General features: G+C 39.5%; 2 protein-coding genes across 5 annotated transcripts in view; one reads left to right on the forward strand and one right to left on the reverse strand.

Moving 5' to 3' along the window:
• The first annotated feature begins 202 nt into the window (after positions 1 to 202).
• On the forward strand, positions 203 to 8,491 carry tpst1 (tyrosylprotein sulfotransferase 1). Of its 2 annotated transcripts, none has more exons than XM_062068416.1 (5): positions 203 to 398; positions 1,021 to 1,996; positions 4,501 to 4,699; positions 6,116 to 6,184; positions 7,706 to 8,491. In XM_062068416.1, exons 2-4 carry the CDS (start codon positions 1,200 to 1,202, stop codon positions 6,149 to 6,151), a joined length of 1,032 nt encoding a protein of 343 aa, XP_061924400.1. In that variant the 5' UTR covers positions 203 to 398; positions 1,021 to 1,199; the 3' UTR covers positions 6,152 to 6,184; positions 7,706 to 8,491. The 2 variants fall into 2 exon arrangements, with proteins under 2 accessions (XP_061924400.1, XP_061924399.1); XM_062068415.1 differs by having other exon boundaries at positions 1,106 to 1,996.
• An 851-nt stretch (positions 8,492 to 9,342) lies between these two features.
• LOC133663728 (aldehyde dehydrogenase, dimeric NADP-preferring-like) overlaps positions 9,343 to 17,253 on the reverse strand; it is a 29,174-nt gene continuing 21,263 nt past the window's right edge. For all 3 annotated transcript variants that reach the window (XM_062068418.1, XM_062068417.1, XM_062068419.1), the window contains 4 exons: positions 16,964 to 17,105; positions 16,719 to 16,885; positions 12,618 to 12,717; positions 9,343 to 10,341 (listed from right to left, as the gene is read on the reverse strand). In XM_062068418.1, coding sequence (XP_061924402.1) covers positions 10,028 to 10,341; positions 12,618 to 12,717; positions 16,719 to 16,885; positions 16,964 to 17,105 — 723 coding nt within the window. In that variant the 3' untranslated portion in view covers positions 9,343 to 10,027. The remainder of the gene's footprint in view (positions 10,342 to 12,617; positions 12,718 to 16,718; positions 16,886 to 16,963; positions 17,106 to 17,253) is intronic.

The raw sequence follows: 17,253 nt of genomic DNA on the forward strand, positions 1-17,253 counted from the left end.
TCCAACGATAACGATACAAGCAGCAGTTTTAGCATAGTATTTACTCATCTACGTTTATAACACAACTCTACAAATGTGGATTATTCTATTTACAATGATCATTATCCTTTCTGTATGTATTTTTGCCACATATTCTTACTCCCACTCTCCAGTCCGCTAGATGGCGCTAAAAGTTTACATCAATTGCAAAGACGAGGAAGAAGAGGAGGAGGAGGAGGCGGAAGTAGAGGAAGACAGCAAGAAGAAGAAGTCGAGTAGAAAGATGAAGAAAAGGAATATTTAGTTATTTGTCTTCTTATTTACTTATTTGTCTTCTTATTTACTTATTTGTCTTCTTGTTTGTTAGTTGAAGTGTTGCGCCAGCAGACAGTAAAACAACTTTAGTGCAACAATCAAAGGTAAGTTTTCTTTTCTTTTCACATCCTTCTAACGAGGAAATAAAGCTTTCTGGCTAAACGTGTTTTAAATCTTTCATTTGTGTTTATAAGGTGTTCTATGTTGTAGTTCTATGTAGTCCAATAAACATTTGTATTTGCTAAGGTGTTCTATGTTGTAGTTTTATGTAGACCAATAAACATTTGTATTTATAAGGTGTTCTATGTTGTACTTTTATAATAATAATAACAATACATTTTATTTATAAGGCGCCTTTCTGGGCACTCAAGGACACCGTACAAAATCAAAACAAAATTGGATAAAAACAACAACAACAACAAGGATAGAGAAGATAAGATGATTACAATGAATAATCAGTCAGGAATAGGTGTGTTTTGAGTCTTGATCTGAAGAGGGATATTGAGTGTAAGTTACGAAGGTCTGGTGGTAGAGAGTTCCAAAGATGAGGGGCAGAGCGGCTGAAAGCTCGGGCACCCATGGTGGACACTTTAAACAAGGGGACAGTGAGATGGATGGATGAAGAAGACTATTTATGTAGTCCAATAAACATTTGTATTTGCTAAGGTGTACTATGTTGTACTTTTATGTAGTCCAATAAACATTTGTATTCATATCAATTCCTAGGGAGAGCAGTCACTCCATGTGTCCATCTTGGACTAGTCAGCTGTGATCCAACACAAGAATAATGTGACTTGTGTGTGGTCCTCAGAGCCAGGCGCCATGGAGCAGGACTTCCATGTCTGGTGACCACAGAGATGGCTGAAGAGAGTTTCTACCTTCTGTCCCCCTGAGTAGTAGCCAGCATGCTAGGAAAGGTGAAGCACAACTTCCTGCTGGTATGTCTGCTCATGAGTTCAGTCACCGTCTTCTACCTGGGCCACCACGCAATGGAGTGCCAGCAGCAGGGGAAGGAGTCAGTGGGCGGGTCCAGGGCCCACAATGTGAGTGCGTACAACAAAGACATGCCGCTCATCTTCATCGGGGGATTCCCCCGCAGTGGCACCACGCTGATGAGAGCCATGCTGGATGCCCACCCAGAGGTGCGTTGTGGTGAGGAGACCCGTGTCATCCCACGTCTTCTGGCCATGAAGCAGATGTGGAGCCGCTCAGGAAAGGAGAAGATGCGTCTGGACGAGGCCGGCGTGACGGACGAGGTGCTGGACGCCGCCATGCAGGCCTTCCTGCTGGAAGTCATCGTCAAACACGGCGAGCCCGCCAACTTCCTGTGCAACAAGGACCCCTTCGCCCTCAAGTCTCTGTCTTACCTGGCCAAGATCTTCCCCCGCGCCAAGTTTGTGCTGATGATCCGCGATGGCCGCGCCTCTGTGCACTCCATGATCTCCCGCAAGGTGACCATCGCCGGCTTTGATCTTGGAAGCTTCCGGGACTGCCTGACCAAGTGGAACCGTGCTGTGGAGAGCATGTACACTCAGTGCCTGGAGCTACCTGACAGGTGTCTGTCTGTCAGGTACGAACAACTGGTCCTCCACCCGGGAACATGGATGACAACGCTCCTCACCTTCCTCCACATTCCTTGGAGTGACACCGTGCTCCACCATGAGGAGCTCATCGGCAAGGCAGGAGGAGTTTCACTCTCCAAGTCAGTCACACCCTCAACACAGCCTTGTCTTGGCATACTCTTTGTCCATCCATACATCATCCATACATCATTCCATCCATACATCATTCCATCCATCCATCATTCCATCCATCCATCCATCATTCCATTCATCCATCCATCATTTGTTCCATCATCCATCCATCCATCATTCCATCCATCATTCCATCCATCCATCCATCATTCCATTCATCCATCCATCATTTGTTCCATCATCCATCCATCCATCATTCCATCCATCATCCATTCATCATCCATCCATCCATCCATCAATCACACACTTTCCTTACCACTGGCCCTCACTGTACTCACTGAGTATACTTGCTATCCTCACTGAGTGTACTCACAGAGTATACTCACTGGGTATACTCGCTGTACTCACAGAGTATACTCACTGTACTCACTGGGTATACTCACCATACTCATTGAGTATACTCATTGAGTATACTCATTATACTCACAGAGTGTACTCACTATACTCATGACGTATACTCACCATACTCACGGAGTATACTCGCTATACTCACTAAGTATGCTCACCATCCTTGCGTAGTATATTTGCTATACTTATTGAGTATACTCACCATATAGTCACGGAATATGTTCGCTATACTCACTGGGTATACTCACTGAGTATACTCAACTCACCATATTCACGGAGTATACTCACTTTCTATCCCCGGCTGCACCAAATGATAATATAAATACATTTAATAAAGTCAAATGCAAATAAGGCAACAAGAGAAGTATCCCACACTTCTCTTTTGTAAAGTAAACGTGAACAGCCGATATGATCATCTACATCTACTGTATGATTTGTCTGAGAAGCTGGACAGGACACACACACAAAAAAGAGTATACTCACTATACTCACGGAGTGTACTCACTATACTCACGGAGTGTACTTACCATACTCACAGAATATTCTCATTGTACTCACTGAGTATACTCACCATACTCCCGCAGTATACTCACAATACTCACGCAGTATACTCACTGAGTATACTCACCATGCTCATGCAGTATACTCACTACACTTACAGGGTTTACTCACCATACTCACTGAGTTTACTCACTTAGTATACTCACCATGCTCACTGAGTATACTCACTGTACTCATTATACTCACTGAGTATACTCATGCCTAATGATGTTTCTAATGGGACGGTCAAAGAATTTTACCCTCATTTCCTACTTGGGTGGCAGTCAACATTTGGTGTTATTGGTCACCATGGAAACATCTGGTGTTATTGGTCACCACGCAAACATCTGGTGTTATTGGTCACCATGCAAACATCTGGTGTTATTGGTCACCATGCAAACATCTGGTGTTATTGGTCACCATGCAAACATCTGGTGTTATTGGTCACCATGGAAACATCTGGTGTTATTGGTCACCATGCAAACATCTGGTGTTATTGGTCACCATGCAAACATCTGGTGTTATTGGTCACCATGCAAACATCTGGTGTTATTGGTCACCGTGGAAACATCTGGTGTTATTGGTCACCATGGAAACATCTGGTGTTATTGGTCACCATGGAAACATCTGGTGTTATTGGTCACCATGCAAACATCTGGTGTTATTGGTCACCATGCAAACATCTGGTGTTATTGGTCACCATGGAAACATCTGGTGTTATTGGTCACCATGGAAACATCTGGTGTTATTGGTCACCATGCAAACATCTGGTGTTATTGGTCACCATGGAAACATCTGGTGTTATTGGTCACCATGGAAACATCTGGTGTTATTGGTCACCACGCAAACATCTGGTGTTATTGGTCACCATGCAAACATCTGGTGTTATTGGTCACCATGCAAACATCTGGTGTTATTGGTCACCACGCAAACATCTGGTGTTATTGGTCACCATGCAAACATCTGGTGTTATTGGTCACCATGCAAACATCTGGTGTTATTGGTCACCGTGGAAACATCTGGTGTTATTGGTCACCATGGAAACATCTGGTGTTATTGGTCACCATGGAAACATCTGGTGTTATTGGTCACCATGCAAACATCTGGTGTTATTGGTCACCATGCAAACATCTGGTGTTATTGGTCACCATGGAAACATCTGGTGTTATTGGTCACCATGGAAACATCTGGTGTTATTGGTCACCATGCAAACATCTGGTGTTATTGGTCACCATGGAAACATCTGGTGTTATTGGTCACCATGGAAACATCTGGTGTTATTGGTCACCACGCAAACATCTGGTGTTATTGGTCACCATGCAAACATCTGGTTTTATTGATCACCATGCAAACATCTGGTGTTATTGGTCACCACGCAAACATCTGGTGTTATTGGTCAACATGCAAACATTTGGTGTTATTGGTCACCATGGAAACATCTGGTGTTATTGGTCACCACGGAAACATCTGGTGTTATTGGTCACCACGCAAACATCTGGTGTTATTGGTCAACATGCAAACATTTGGTGTGAGGAACAATTGAAGATGTTTCACCTTCTTGCAGGGTGGAGAGGTCCACAGATCAGGTAGTTAAACCTGTCAACATGGAGGCTTTGTCCAAATGGGTGGGCAAGATCCCAGCTGATGTGGTGAAGGACATGGCCGCCATTGCTCCCATGTTGTCCAGATTGGGCTATGACCCCCAAGCCAACCCCCCCCACTATGGCAGCCCCGACCCCAAAGTTCTGGACAACACCAGGAAGGTCTGTACAAATGTTTGTTGTTGCTGCATGAATGTCTTCATAAATCATTCAACTTTCAACAATGACTAGATACTAGTCTTAAACAACCATCACTAGTTACTACTAGTCTTGAACAACAATGACCAGGTACTAGTCTTAAACAACATCACTAGTTACTACTAGTTTTGAACAATAATGACTGGTTTCTAGTCTTGAACAGCAATGGCCAGGTGCTAGTCTTAAACAAACATTACTAGTTACTACTAGTCTTGAACAACAATGACCAGGTACTAGTCTTAAACAACATCACTAGTTACTACTAGTTTTGAACAATAATGACTGGTTTCTAGTCTTGAACAACAATGACCAGGTACTAGTTTTAAACAACCATTATTAGTTGCTACTAGTCTTTAACAACAATGGTCAGGTACTAGTCTTAAACAAACATCACTATTTACTACTATCCACCCATCCATTTTCTACAGCTTGTCCCGTTACTACTAGTCTTGAACAATAATGACTGGTTTATAGTCTTGAACAACGATGACCAGGTACTAGTCTTAAACTACCATCACTTGTTACTACTAGTCTTGAACAACAATGGCCAGGTACTAGTCTTAAACAAACATCACTAGTTACTACTAGTCTTGAACAATAATGACTGGTTTCTAGTCTTTAACAACAATGGCCAGGTACTAGTCTTAAACAAACATCACTAGTTACTACTAGTCTTGAACAATAATGACTGGTTTCTAGTCTTTAACAACAATGGCCAGGTACTAGTCTTAAACAAACATCACTAGTTACTACTAGTCTTGAACAATAATGACTGGTTTCTAGTCTTTAACAACAATGACCAGGTACTAGTCTTAAACAAACATCACTAGTTACTACTAGTCTTGAACAATAATGACTGGTTTCTAGTCTTGAACAACAATGACCAGGTACTAGTTTTAAACAAACATCACTACTATTGAACAGCCATGACCAGTTGCTAGTCTTGAACAACCATCACTATTTGCTAGTCTTGACTCTTGAACAGCCATGACTAGTTACTCGTCTTGACCAACCATGACCAGGTGCTAGTCTTGAAAAGCCATGACTAGTTGCTAGTCTTGAACAACCATGACCAGTTACTGTAGTTGAACAACCATGATCAGTTGCTAGTTTTGAACAACCATGACCAGTTACTATAGTTGAACAACCATGACCAGTTGCTAGTCTTGAACAATCATGACCAGTTACATAGCATGACCAAGGAGAGACTACTACTGCTGCATCTGTCAAAGTCTACTCCTGTACTATTTCTCCAATAACAACATTCCTGACTGCATAACCTTTTGACTGCAAGAAATATGTTAGTGCTTTTAAAATGAGGGCAAAATGCACCTTCTGAGCTAACTGGACTAAAGTTACTCTTTCTGTTTGCCCATATAGATCCAGCGGTCTGCAGAAAAGGTCCATCCCAGCTAAGACCAGCAAGATTTACATCCTTTCAATGTACAGGTATGGAACAACCATGACCAGTTACTAGACTTGTACAACCGTGACCAGTTACTAGTCTTGAACAACCGTGACCAGTTACTATTTTGTAACAATGACCACTTACTAATCTGGAAACAACCACGACCAGTTACTAGTCTTGAACATCCATGACCAGTTACTAGTCTTGAACAACCGTGACCAGTTACTAGTCTTGTACAAGCGTGACCAGTTACGAGTCTTGAACAACCGTGACCCGTTACTATTATTGAACAACAATGACCAGTTACTAGTCTTGAACAACCATGACCAGTTACTAGTCTTTAACAACCGTGACCAGTTACTATTTTGTAACAATCAACAATTACTAATCTTGAACAGCCATGGCCAGTTACTAGTTTTGAACAACAATATGACCAGTTACTAGTCTTGAACAACAATATGACCAGTTAGTAGTCTTGAACAACAATATGATCAGGTACTAGTCTTGAACAACAATATGACCAGTTAGTAGTCTTGAACAACAATATGACCAGTTACTAGTCTTGAACAACAATATGACCAGTTAGTAGTCTTGAACAACAATATGATCAGGTACTAGTCTTGAACAACAATATGACCTGTTAGTAGTCTTGAACAACAATATGATCAGGTACTAGTCTTGAACAACAATATGACCAGTTAGTAGTCTTGAACAACAATATGACCAGTTACTAGTCTTGAACAACAATATGACCAGTTAGTAGTCTTGAACAACAATATGATCAGGTACTAGTCTTGAACAACAATATGACCTGTTAGTAGTCTTGAACAACAATATGATCAGGTACTAGTCTTGAACAACAATATGACCAGTTACTAGTCTCGAACAACGATATGACCAGGTACTAGTCTTGAACAACAATATGATCAGGTACTAGTCTTGAACAACAATAAGACCAGTTACTAGTCTTGAACAACAATATGACTAGTTAGTAGTCTTGAACAACAATATGACCAGTTACTAGTCTCGAACAACGATATGACCAGGTACTAGTCTTAAACAACAATATGATCAGGTACTAGTCTTGAACAACAATATGATCAGGTACTAGTCTTGAACAACAATAAGACCAGTTACTAGTCTTGAACAACAATATGACTAGTTAGTAGTCTTGAACAACAATATGACCAGTTACTAGTCTCGAACAACGATATGACCAGGTACTAGTCTTAAACAACAATATGATCAGGTACTAGTCTTGAACAACAATATGATCAGGTACTAGTCTTGAACAAAATGATGATCAGGTACTAGTCTTAAACAACAATATGATCAGGTACTAGTCTTGAACAACAATATGATCAGGTACTAGTCTTGAACAAAATGATGATCAGGTACTAGTCTTGAACAACAATATGATCAGGTACTAGTCTTGAACAAAATGATGATCAGGTACTAGTCTTGAACAACAATATGATCAGGTACTAGTCTTGAACAAAATGATGATCAGGTACTAGTCTTGAACAACAACATGACCAAGTGTTTTCCCTTCTTTGCTTCAGGAAAGAACAATATCCTGGTCATCTTCTTATGAAATATTCTTCAATCTGGGTTTGATTCAACCTGAACTCACTCGTGTTCTTCAATATATCGTCTGCTCTATGGGAGGGAGTCATAATCAATACCCTATAATTCTACCAATCAGAACCATAGCATAAATGAGTCATCCTTTCATAGTCACTGTACTAGCGATGGTGGTAATACAAATATTGTTTATTCCTCAGAATACATTTTTAACAATAGGAACATATTGACTTGGGAATGAAAGCACACCTTATTGACCTGCATGACACGGTTACAATGTGTAGTATTTGTATTCTATCATAAAACATTTTACAGTACTGTGATATAGTATGTTACAACATGTAGTATGGGTATTCCATCATGAAACATTTTACAGTACTGTGATATAGTATGTTACAACATGTAGTATGGGTATTCCATCATGAAACATTTTACAGTACTGTGATATAGTATGTTACAACATGTAGTATGGGTATTCCATCATGAAACATTTTACAGTACTGTGATATAGTATGGTACAACATGTAGTATTGGGTATTCCATCATGAAACATTTTACAGTACTGTGATATATGTTACAACATGTAGTATGGGTATTCCATCATGAAACATTTTACAGTACTGTGATATATGTTACAACATGTAGTATGGGTATTCCATCATAAAACATTTTACAGTACTGTGATATATGTAACATCTCCTATGTCTTCTCATGACTAGATTGTCTTTTATTGACTCTGATTGACATTTTGCCAATAAACCTAAAAGGCAATAAGTGTTGAAAGTGTTGTTTTTCACGTACAAACTGCTGGGGAACATAAGTCCTGCAGACAAAATGAAAACATGAAGGACAGGAAGTGATGGGTTTAAAGTCGGTGCTTCTAAAGACTTAACGTTTCCTGTAGTTTCAGTTTGTTGCATCACACATAATCAATACAAATATTAATTTAGCCTGAAATAAAATAAGATTGCACTATGAATAGCTTGATTGTTTCATATCAAGTTTCACATTTTAGTCTGAGTCAGAGGACAATGTTTTTGAGGACAAGAACTGAAGAAGAACTTCCAGACGACAAAGAGAAGATTCTTCTGTAAGGCGGAGATGAATACTGTATATAGTTGAAGTATTTTAGATGAGATTTGATTGAATCAACGGAGATGAATGGGTATTTCAAATATTATATTCGATTAGATTCAATCAATGAAAAGTTTGTTTAGTCCTCAATCACCAAACCACAAGGACATCCCCTGATCTGAACCCACATCTGGTTCCAAGATGTAAATGATGTAAAAAAGTAGGGGATGTGAGATTAGATTAGTCCCTCAAGGCTCTGGATGTTTCCTGGCTCTCTTGGTTGACACGTCTTTGCAACCTTACATCTGGAACACAATCAATCAATCAATGTTTATTTAGATAGGCCTAAATCACAAGTGTCTCAAAGGGCTGCACAAGCCACAACGACATCCTCGGTTCAGATCCCACATCAGGGCAAGGAAAAACTCAAGCCAGTGGGATGACAATGAGAAACCTTGGAGAGGACCGCAGATGTGGGGGGGACTCAGAAATGAGTCCATTTTATTTTTTTGTTTCTTTATTCATTTAGAACAACACAGTTATTTACCTTCCAATGACAGTACAATGCTCAACAATAATGAGAAATACAAGTATAAATCCTTTTAAACAGTTACTTGCATTATTATTATTTCTTCAGTTTAAGAACATGATGTAGACAAAAGGTCTGAGTCTGTCTGCAAAAAGACAAATATTTGAAAGTCAATGATTGCATGCTGTTGTAATGTGTGTCACTTTAAGACTAGAATGTGTGGACTGGCACTCTCAAAGGAACTTCTCTTCCTTCACTCCTGGTTTTCACACATGTGCGTGCGTACTGTATGTACATACATATGTATGTACGTATGTACATATGTATGTATATATGGACATTTGTATGTATGTACCTGTATGTACATACATACATGTGCAATCATGTTCACACATCTGAAAACAGTTTAGCTCGTTACAGAAGCTACAAAACTGACCTTCCTTTGAGCAGATTGAGTTTCTGGAGCATCACATTTGTGGGGTCAATTAAACGCTCAAAATGGCCAGAAAAAGAGAACTTTCATCTGAAACTCCAGTCTATTCTTGTTCTTAGAAATGAAGGCTCAAACACAAAATTGTTTGGGTGACCCCAAACTTTTGAACGGTAGTGTATATATGTATGTATGTATGTATGTATGTATGTATGTATGTATGTATGTATGTATGTATGTACAGTATGTATGTATGTAGTGAGTGAGTTAGTTGTAGAAGCCCCTCCAGTACCAGCAGGTACAGTTGAGGCCAGCAGCAATGAGCAGGATGACGAGTAGAGTGACGAGCAGTCCCACAGCAAGGATGGTGGCGCTCACAGCCCACACGTACGTTTTCTTGGACAAGTCGATCAAAGGCGACTTGAGAGCCAAGCGAGCTCTGCTTGCTCGCTGGCTATCCTGAGGTGGGTAACGAGACAAATTGATGCTCTCCATGGCCAGCGAGCGCACTAAACATGCTCGATGATGACTCAGACGATCAAAGGTGTGTCGGCCATGATAGGAGCCCATCCCGCTCTGACCTAAACACAAATATTATACATCAATCATCTACAACACAATATTATATATCAATCATCTACAACACAATATTATATATCAATCATCTACAACACAATATTATATATCATCTACAACACAATATTATATATCAATCATCTACAACACAATATTATATATCAATCATCTACAACACAATATTATACATCAATCATCTACAACACAATATTATACATCAATCATCTACAACACAATATTATATATCAATCATCTACAACACAAATATTATATATCAATCATCTACAACACAAATATATATCAATAATCTACAACACAAATATTATATATCAATCATCTACAACACAATATTATATATCAATCATCTACAACACAATATTATATATCAATCATCTACAACACAAATATATATCAATCATCTACAACACAAATATTATATATCAATCATCTACAACACAATATTATATATCAATCATCTACAACACAAATATTATATATCAATCATCTACAACACAATATTATATATCAATCATCTACAACACAATATTATATATCAATCTACAACACAATATTATATATCAATCATCTACAACACAAATATTATATATCAATCATCTACAACACAAATATTATATATCAATAATCTACAACACAAATATTATATATCAATCATCTACAACACAATATTATATATCAATCATCTACAACACAATATTATATACCAATCATCTACAACACAAATATTATATATCAATCATCTACAACACAATATTATATATCAATCATCTACAACACAATATTATATATCAATCATCTACAACACAATATTATATACCAATCATCTACAACACAAATATTATATATCAATCATCTACAACACAATATTATATACCAATCATCTACAACACAAATATTATATATCAATCATCTACAACACAATATTATATATCAATCATCTACAACACAATATTATATACCAATCATCTACAACACAAATATTATATATCAATCATCTACAACACAAATATTATATATCAATCATCTACAACACAGATATTATACATCAATCATCTACAACACAATATTATATATCAATCATCTACAACACAATATTATATATCAATCATCTACAACACAAATATATATCAATCATCTACAACACAAATATATATCAATTGTCTACAATGGTGTGTACAGTAGTGTGTACATACAGTAGTGTGTACATTAACGTGTACATAGAGTAGTGTGTACATCTCAACAACACCCCCAAAGGGCAAAGAGTTATGTGTGTACAGTAGCGTGTACATAGGGTAGTGTGTAATGTGTACATACATACCAACACCCCCAAAGGGCAGAGAGTTGAGTGTGTACATAGAGTAGTATGTACATAGAGTAGTGTGTACATAGAGTAGTGTGTACATACCAGCACCCCCAAAGGGCAAAGAGTTAAGTGTGTACATAGAGTAGTGTGTACATACCAACACCCCCAAAGGGCAGAGAGTTGAGTGTGTACATAGAGTAGTGTGTACATAGAGTAGTGTGTACATACCAACACCCCCAAAGGGCAAAGAGTTAAGTGTGTACATAGAGTAGTGTGTACATAGAGTAGTGTGTATATACTGTACATACCAACACCCCCAAAGGGCAAAGAGTTAAGTGTGTACATAGAGTTGAGTGTGTACATAGAGTAGTATGTACATACCAACACCCCCAAAGGGCAGAGAGTTGAGTGTGTACATAGAGTAGTGTGTACATAGAGTAGTGTGTACATACCAACACCCCCAAAGGGCAGAGAGTTGAGTGTGTACATAGAGTAGTGTGTACATAGAGTAGTGTGTACATACCAACACCCCCAAAGGGCAAAGAGTTAAGTGTGTACATAGAGTAGTGTGTACATAGAGTAGTGTGTATATACTGTACATACCAACACCCCCAAAGGGCAAAGAGTTAAGTGTGTACATAGAGTTGAGTGTGTACATAGAGTAGTATGTACATACCAACACCCCCAAAGGGCAGAGAGTTGAGTGTGTACATAGAGTAGTGTGTACATAGAGTAGTGTGTACATACCAACACCCCCAAAGGGCAGAGAGTTGAGTGTGTACATAGAGTAGTGTGTACATAGAGTAGTGTGTACATACCAACACCCCCAAAGGGCAGAGAGTTGAGTGTGTACATAGAGTAGTGTGTACATAGAGTAGTGTGTACATACCAACACCCCCAAAGGGCAGAGAGTTGAGTGTGTACATAGAGTAGTGTGTACATAGAGTAGTGTGTACATACCAACACCCCCAAAGGGCAGAGAGTTGAGTGTGTAGTGCATCATGACATCATTCACTGTCACTCCTCCACTTGTTGTCTCTTCAATCATCTTCTTAATGGTCTGAAACAACATCATCCAACACAATATTATATCTTCTTCCTAAATCATCCAACACAATATTATACTATATAATATCTTCTTCCTAAATGTTTATTGGTTGAGTATTTGTTACTGAATTCCTTTCAGGATGAGGAAATCAACCCTCAGTAAACCAGAAGTTGTCAGAAATATATCATGTCAGAAATCATATATAATTGTGTCTGGTAGATGGGTGTATATATGTATGTGCATATGTATATATGTATTTATGTATGTATGTATGTATGTATGTATGATGAATATCAAACAAAGCATTGACTGACACAACAAAAAGATTCTGAGCACACACAGACAAGCAATCGCTAACGACTCTAACTCCACAGATAGCTGCAATTGCAGACAAAGGCTCACCTGCCCACTCAATGGAAAGTGTTTCAAAACATCAGTTGTTTACCAAGCCAGCGTCACCACCCGCAAGGCAAGGACAAGTCAAACACAAAGACTTACATTGGACTCACAGAAAACACCTTTAAAAGCTGTTAGAACAATCACACAGCATCATTCTGTAGGCCCCAACTCAAGAACAGAGCTGACTAAATACTTATGCACTCTTAAAGACAATAACATTGATCACACCATTACATGGTGAATTGTACCATCTAGCTCACCATACAGCTAAAAGATGTCACCTGTGCCTGAAATAATTATGTTTTATTATATACCACCCCAGCATGTTTATGATATACCACCCCAGCATGTTTATTATATACCACCCCAGCATGTTTATTATGTACCACCCCAGCATGTTTATTATATACCACTCCAGCATGTTTATGATATACCACCCCAGCATGTTTATTATATACCACCCCAGCATGTTTATTATATACCACCCCAACATGTTTATGATATACCTCCCCAGCATGTTTATTATATACCACCCCAGCATGTTTATTATATACCACCCCAGCATGTTTATTGTATACCACCCCAGCATGTTTATGATATACCACCCCAGCATGTTTATTATATACCACCCCAACATGTTTATGATATACCACCCCAGCATGTTTATGATATACCACCCCAGCGTGTTTATGATATACCACCCCAGCATGTTTATTATATACCTCCCCAGCATGTTTATTATGTACCACCCCAGCATGTTTATTATATACCACCCCAGCATGTTTATGATATACCACCTCAGCATGTTTATTATATACCACCCCAGCATGTTTATGATATACCACCCCAGCATGTTTATTATATACCACCCCAGCATGTTTATTGTATACCACCCCAGCATGTTTATGATATACCACCCCAGCATGTTTATTATATACCACCCCAACATGTTTATTATGTACCACCCCAGCATGTTTATGATATACCACCCCAGCATGTTTATTATATACCACCCCAGCATGTTTATGATATACCACCTCAGCATGTTTATTATATACCACCCCAGCATGTTTATGATATACCACCCCAGCATGTTTATTATATACCACCCCAGCATGTTTATGATATACCACCCCAGCATGTTTATGATATACCTCCCCAGCATGTTTATTATATACCACCCCAGCATGTTTATGATATACCACCCCAGCATGTTTATTATATACCACCCCAGCATGTTTATGATATACCACCCCAGCATGTTTATTATATACCTCCCCAGCATGTTTATTATATACCACCCCAGCATGTTTATTATATACCACCCCAGCATGTTTATTGTATACCACCCCAGCATGTTTATGATATACCACCCCAGCATGTTTATTATATACCACCCCAACATGTTTATGATATACCACCCCAGCATGTTTATGATATACCACCCCAGCGTGTTTATGATATACCACCCCAGCATGTTTATTATATACCTCCCCAGCATGTTTATTATGTACCACCCCAGCATGTTTATGATATACCACCCCAGCATGTTTATTATATACCACCCCAGCATGTTTATTATATACCACCCCAACATGTTTATTATATACCACCCCAGCATGTCCACTTTAAACCAACTGGTCTCATCATGCCGGCACAGAAGCAAGGCACTACTGTGTAACAATGGCCACACCCCCATGTAATGTACTCTATATATATGTAACAACCACAGACACTTCAATAAAATCCCCCAAAGAGCAGAGAAACCTGTGAAACAGGCTTGTAGGGATGATATACCCTCTGTGTTTTTTCCTGACCTAACATACTGTATATTCCGCTCTACCCCCGGTATTGAGAATTGTATAACGGATAAACCACAGAAACCTCAACTATATGTATGTATGTATATATATATATATATATATATATATATATATATATATATATATATGTATGTATGTATGTATGTATGTATGTATGTATATATGTATGTACGTATGTATGTACAAACCCCGTTTCCATATGAGTTGGTAAATGGTGCTAGATGTAAATATAAAGTGAATACAATGATTTGCAAATCCTTTTCAAGCCATATTCAGTTGAATATGCTACAAAGACAACATATTTCATGTTCAAACTCATACACTTTATTATTTTTTTGCAAATAATCATTAACTTTAGAATTTGATGTCAGCAACACGTGCAAAAGAAGTTGGGAAAGGTGGCAATAAATAGTGATAAAGTTGAGGAATGCTCATCAAACACTTATTTGGAACATCCCACAGGTGTGCAGGCTAATTGGGAACAGGTGGGTGCCATGATTGGCTATAAAAACAGCTTCCCAAAAAATGCTCAGTCATTCACAAGAAAGGATGGGGCGAGGGTCACCACTTTGTCCACAACTGCATGAGCAAATTGTTGAACAGTTTAAGAACAACCTTTCTCAAAGTGAAATTGCAAGAAATTTAGGGATTTCAACATCTACGCTCCGTAATATCATCAAAGGGTTCAGAGAATGTGGAGAAATCACTGCAGGTAAGCAGCATGGCTGGAAACCAACATTGAATGAGCGTGACCTTCCATCCCTCAGACGGCACTGTATCAAAAAGCCACATCAGTGTGTAAAGGATATCACCACATGGGCTCAGGAACACTTCAGAAAGCCACTGTCAGTAACTACAGTTGGTCGCTACATCTGTAAGTGCAAGTTAAAACTCTACTATGCAAAGCCAAAGCCATTTATCAACAACACCCAGAAACGCCGCCGGCTTCTCTGGGCCCGAGATCATCTAAGATGGACTCATGCAAAGTGGAAAAGTGTTCTGTGGTCTGACGAGTCCACATTTCTAATTGTTTTTGGAAATATTCCACATCGTGTCATCCGGACCAAAGAGGAAGCCAACCATCCAGACTGTTATCCACGCAAAGTGTAAAAGGCAGCATGTGTGATGGTATGGGGGTGTATTAGTGTGTGATGGTATGGGGGTGTATTAGTGTGTGATGGTATGGGGGTGTATTAGTGTGTGATGGTATGGGGGTGTATTAGTGTGTGATGGTATGGGGGTGTATTAGTGTGTGATGGTATGGGTGTGTATTAGTGTGTGATGGTATGGGGGTGTATTAGTGTGTGATGGTATGGGGGTGTATTAGTGTGTGATGGTATGGGGGTGTATTAGTGTGTGATGGTATGGGTGTGTATTAGTGTGTGATGGTATGGGGGTGTATTAGTGTGTGATGGTATGGGGGTGTATTAGTGTGTGATGGTATGGGGGTGTATTAGTGTGTGATGGTATGGGGGTGTATTAGTGTGTGATGGTATGGGGGTGTATTAGTGTGTGATGGTATGGGGGTGTATTAGTGTGTGATGGTATGGGGGTGTATTAGTGTGTGATGGTATGGGGGTGTATTAGTGTGTGATGGTATGGGGGTGTATTAGTGGCCAAGACATGGGTAACTTACACATCTGTGAAGGCACAGATGTGTAAGTGTGTGGTGCTCCCTCCCTTCCTTCCTCCCTCCCTCACCTTCTTGTCTGAGGAGAAGATGTAAAAGTGTGTGGTGCTCCCTCCCTCCCTCCCTCCCTCCCTCCCTCCCTCCCTCCCTCCCTCCCTCACCTTCTTGTCTGAGGAGAAGATGTAGAGGGCCAAAGGTTTCTCTCTCTCGTTGATGAAGCTGATGGCTTCTTCCACGCCGCTGACGGTCACGATGGGCAGCAGAGGACCAAAGATCTCCTCCTGCATCAGCCTGGAGTGAGGAGGAACGTCCTTCAGCACCGTGGGAGCTGCCAGAAGAAGAGCACCATTTAGCAGGAAGAGGAAGAGGAAGAGGAAGTAGGCACAGGAAGTGTCAGAGTTTGTACCGATGTAACGCTCTGAGGCGTCCGTCTGCCCCCCGAGTACTGGAGCGTAACCTTCCATCAGACCCAGCACCCTGGTGTAATGCTCCTGGTTCACCAGGCGACCGTAGTCCGGGGACGACTTGGGATCTGGACCGTAGAACTCCTGGCAATCACATGTTCACAAACCTTCTCAGGACATTTTGTACCACTAAACTTTTTTCTTTCTTTCATCTTTTACCACTAAACTTTTTTCTTTCTTTCATTTTGTACCACTAAACTTGGTTATATTAAAAAATATATATTTACCAGTC

This window comes from Entelurus aequoreus, linkage group LG13 (genome assembly GCF_033978785.1).
Source record: "Entelurus aequoreus isolate RoL-2023_Sb linkage group LG13, RoL_Eaeq_v1.1, whole genome shotgun sequence".
In the NCBI taxonomy this organism is placed as follows: Eukaryota; Metazoa; Chordata; class Actinopteri; order Syngnathiformes; family Syngnathidae; genus Entelurus; species Entelurus aequoreus.

Bases quoted from the DNA above. Each gene is read 5' to 3' on its own strand.
- tpst1 (XM_062068416.1), top strand. From the start codon at position 1,200: ATGCTAGGAAAGGTGAAGCACAACTTCCTGCTGGTATGTCTGCTCATG. The intron at 1,997-4,500 runs GTCAGTCACACC...ACCTTCTTGCAG, and splicing joins GGAGGAGTTTCACTCTCCAA to GGTGGAGAGGTCCACAGATC. The intron at 4,700-6,115 runs GTCTGTACAAAT...TTGCCCATATAG, and splicing joins TTCTGGACAACACCAGGAAG to ATCCAGCGGTCTGCAGAAAA.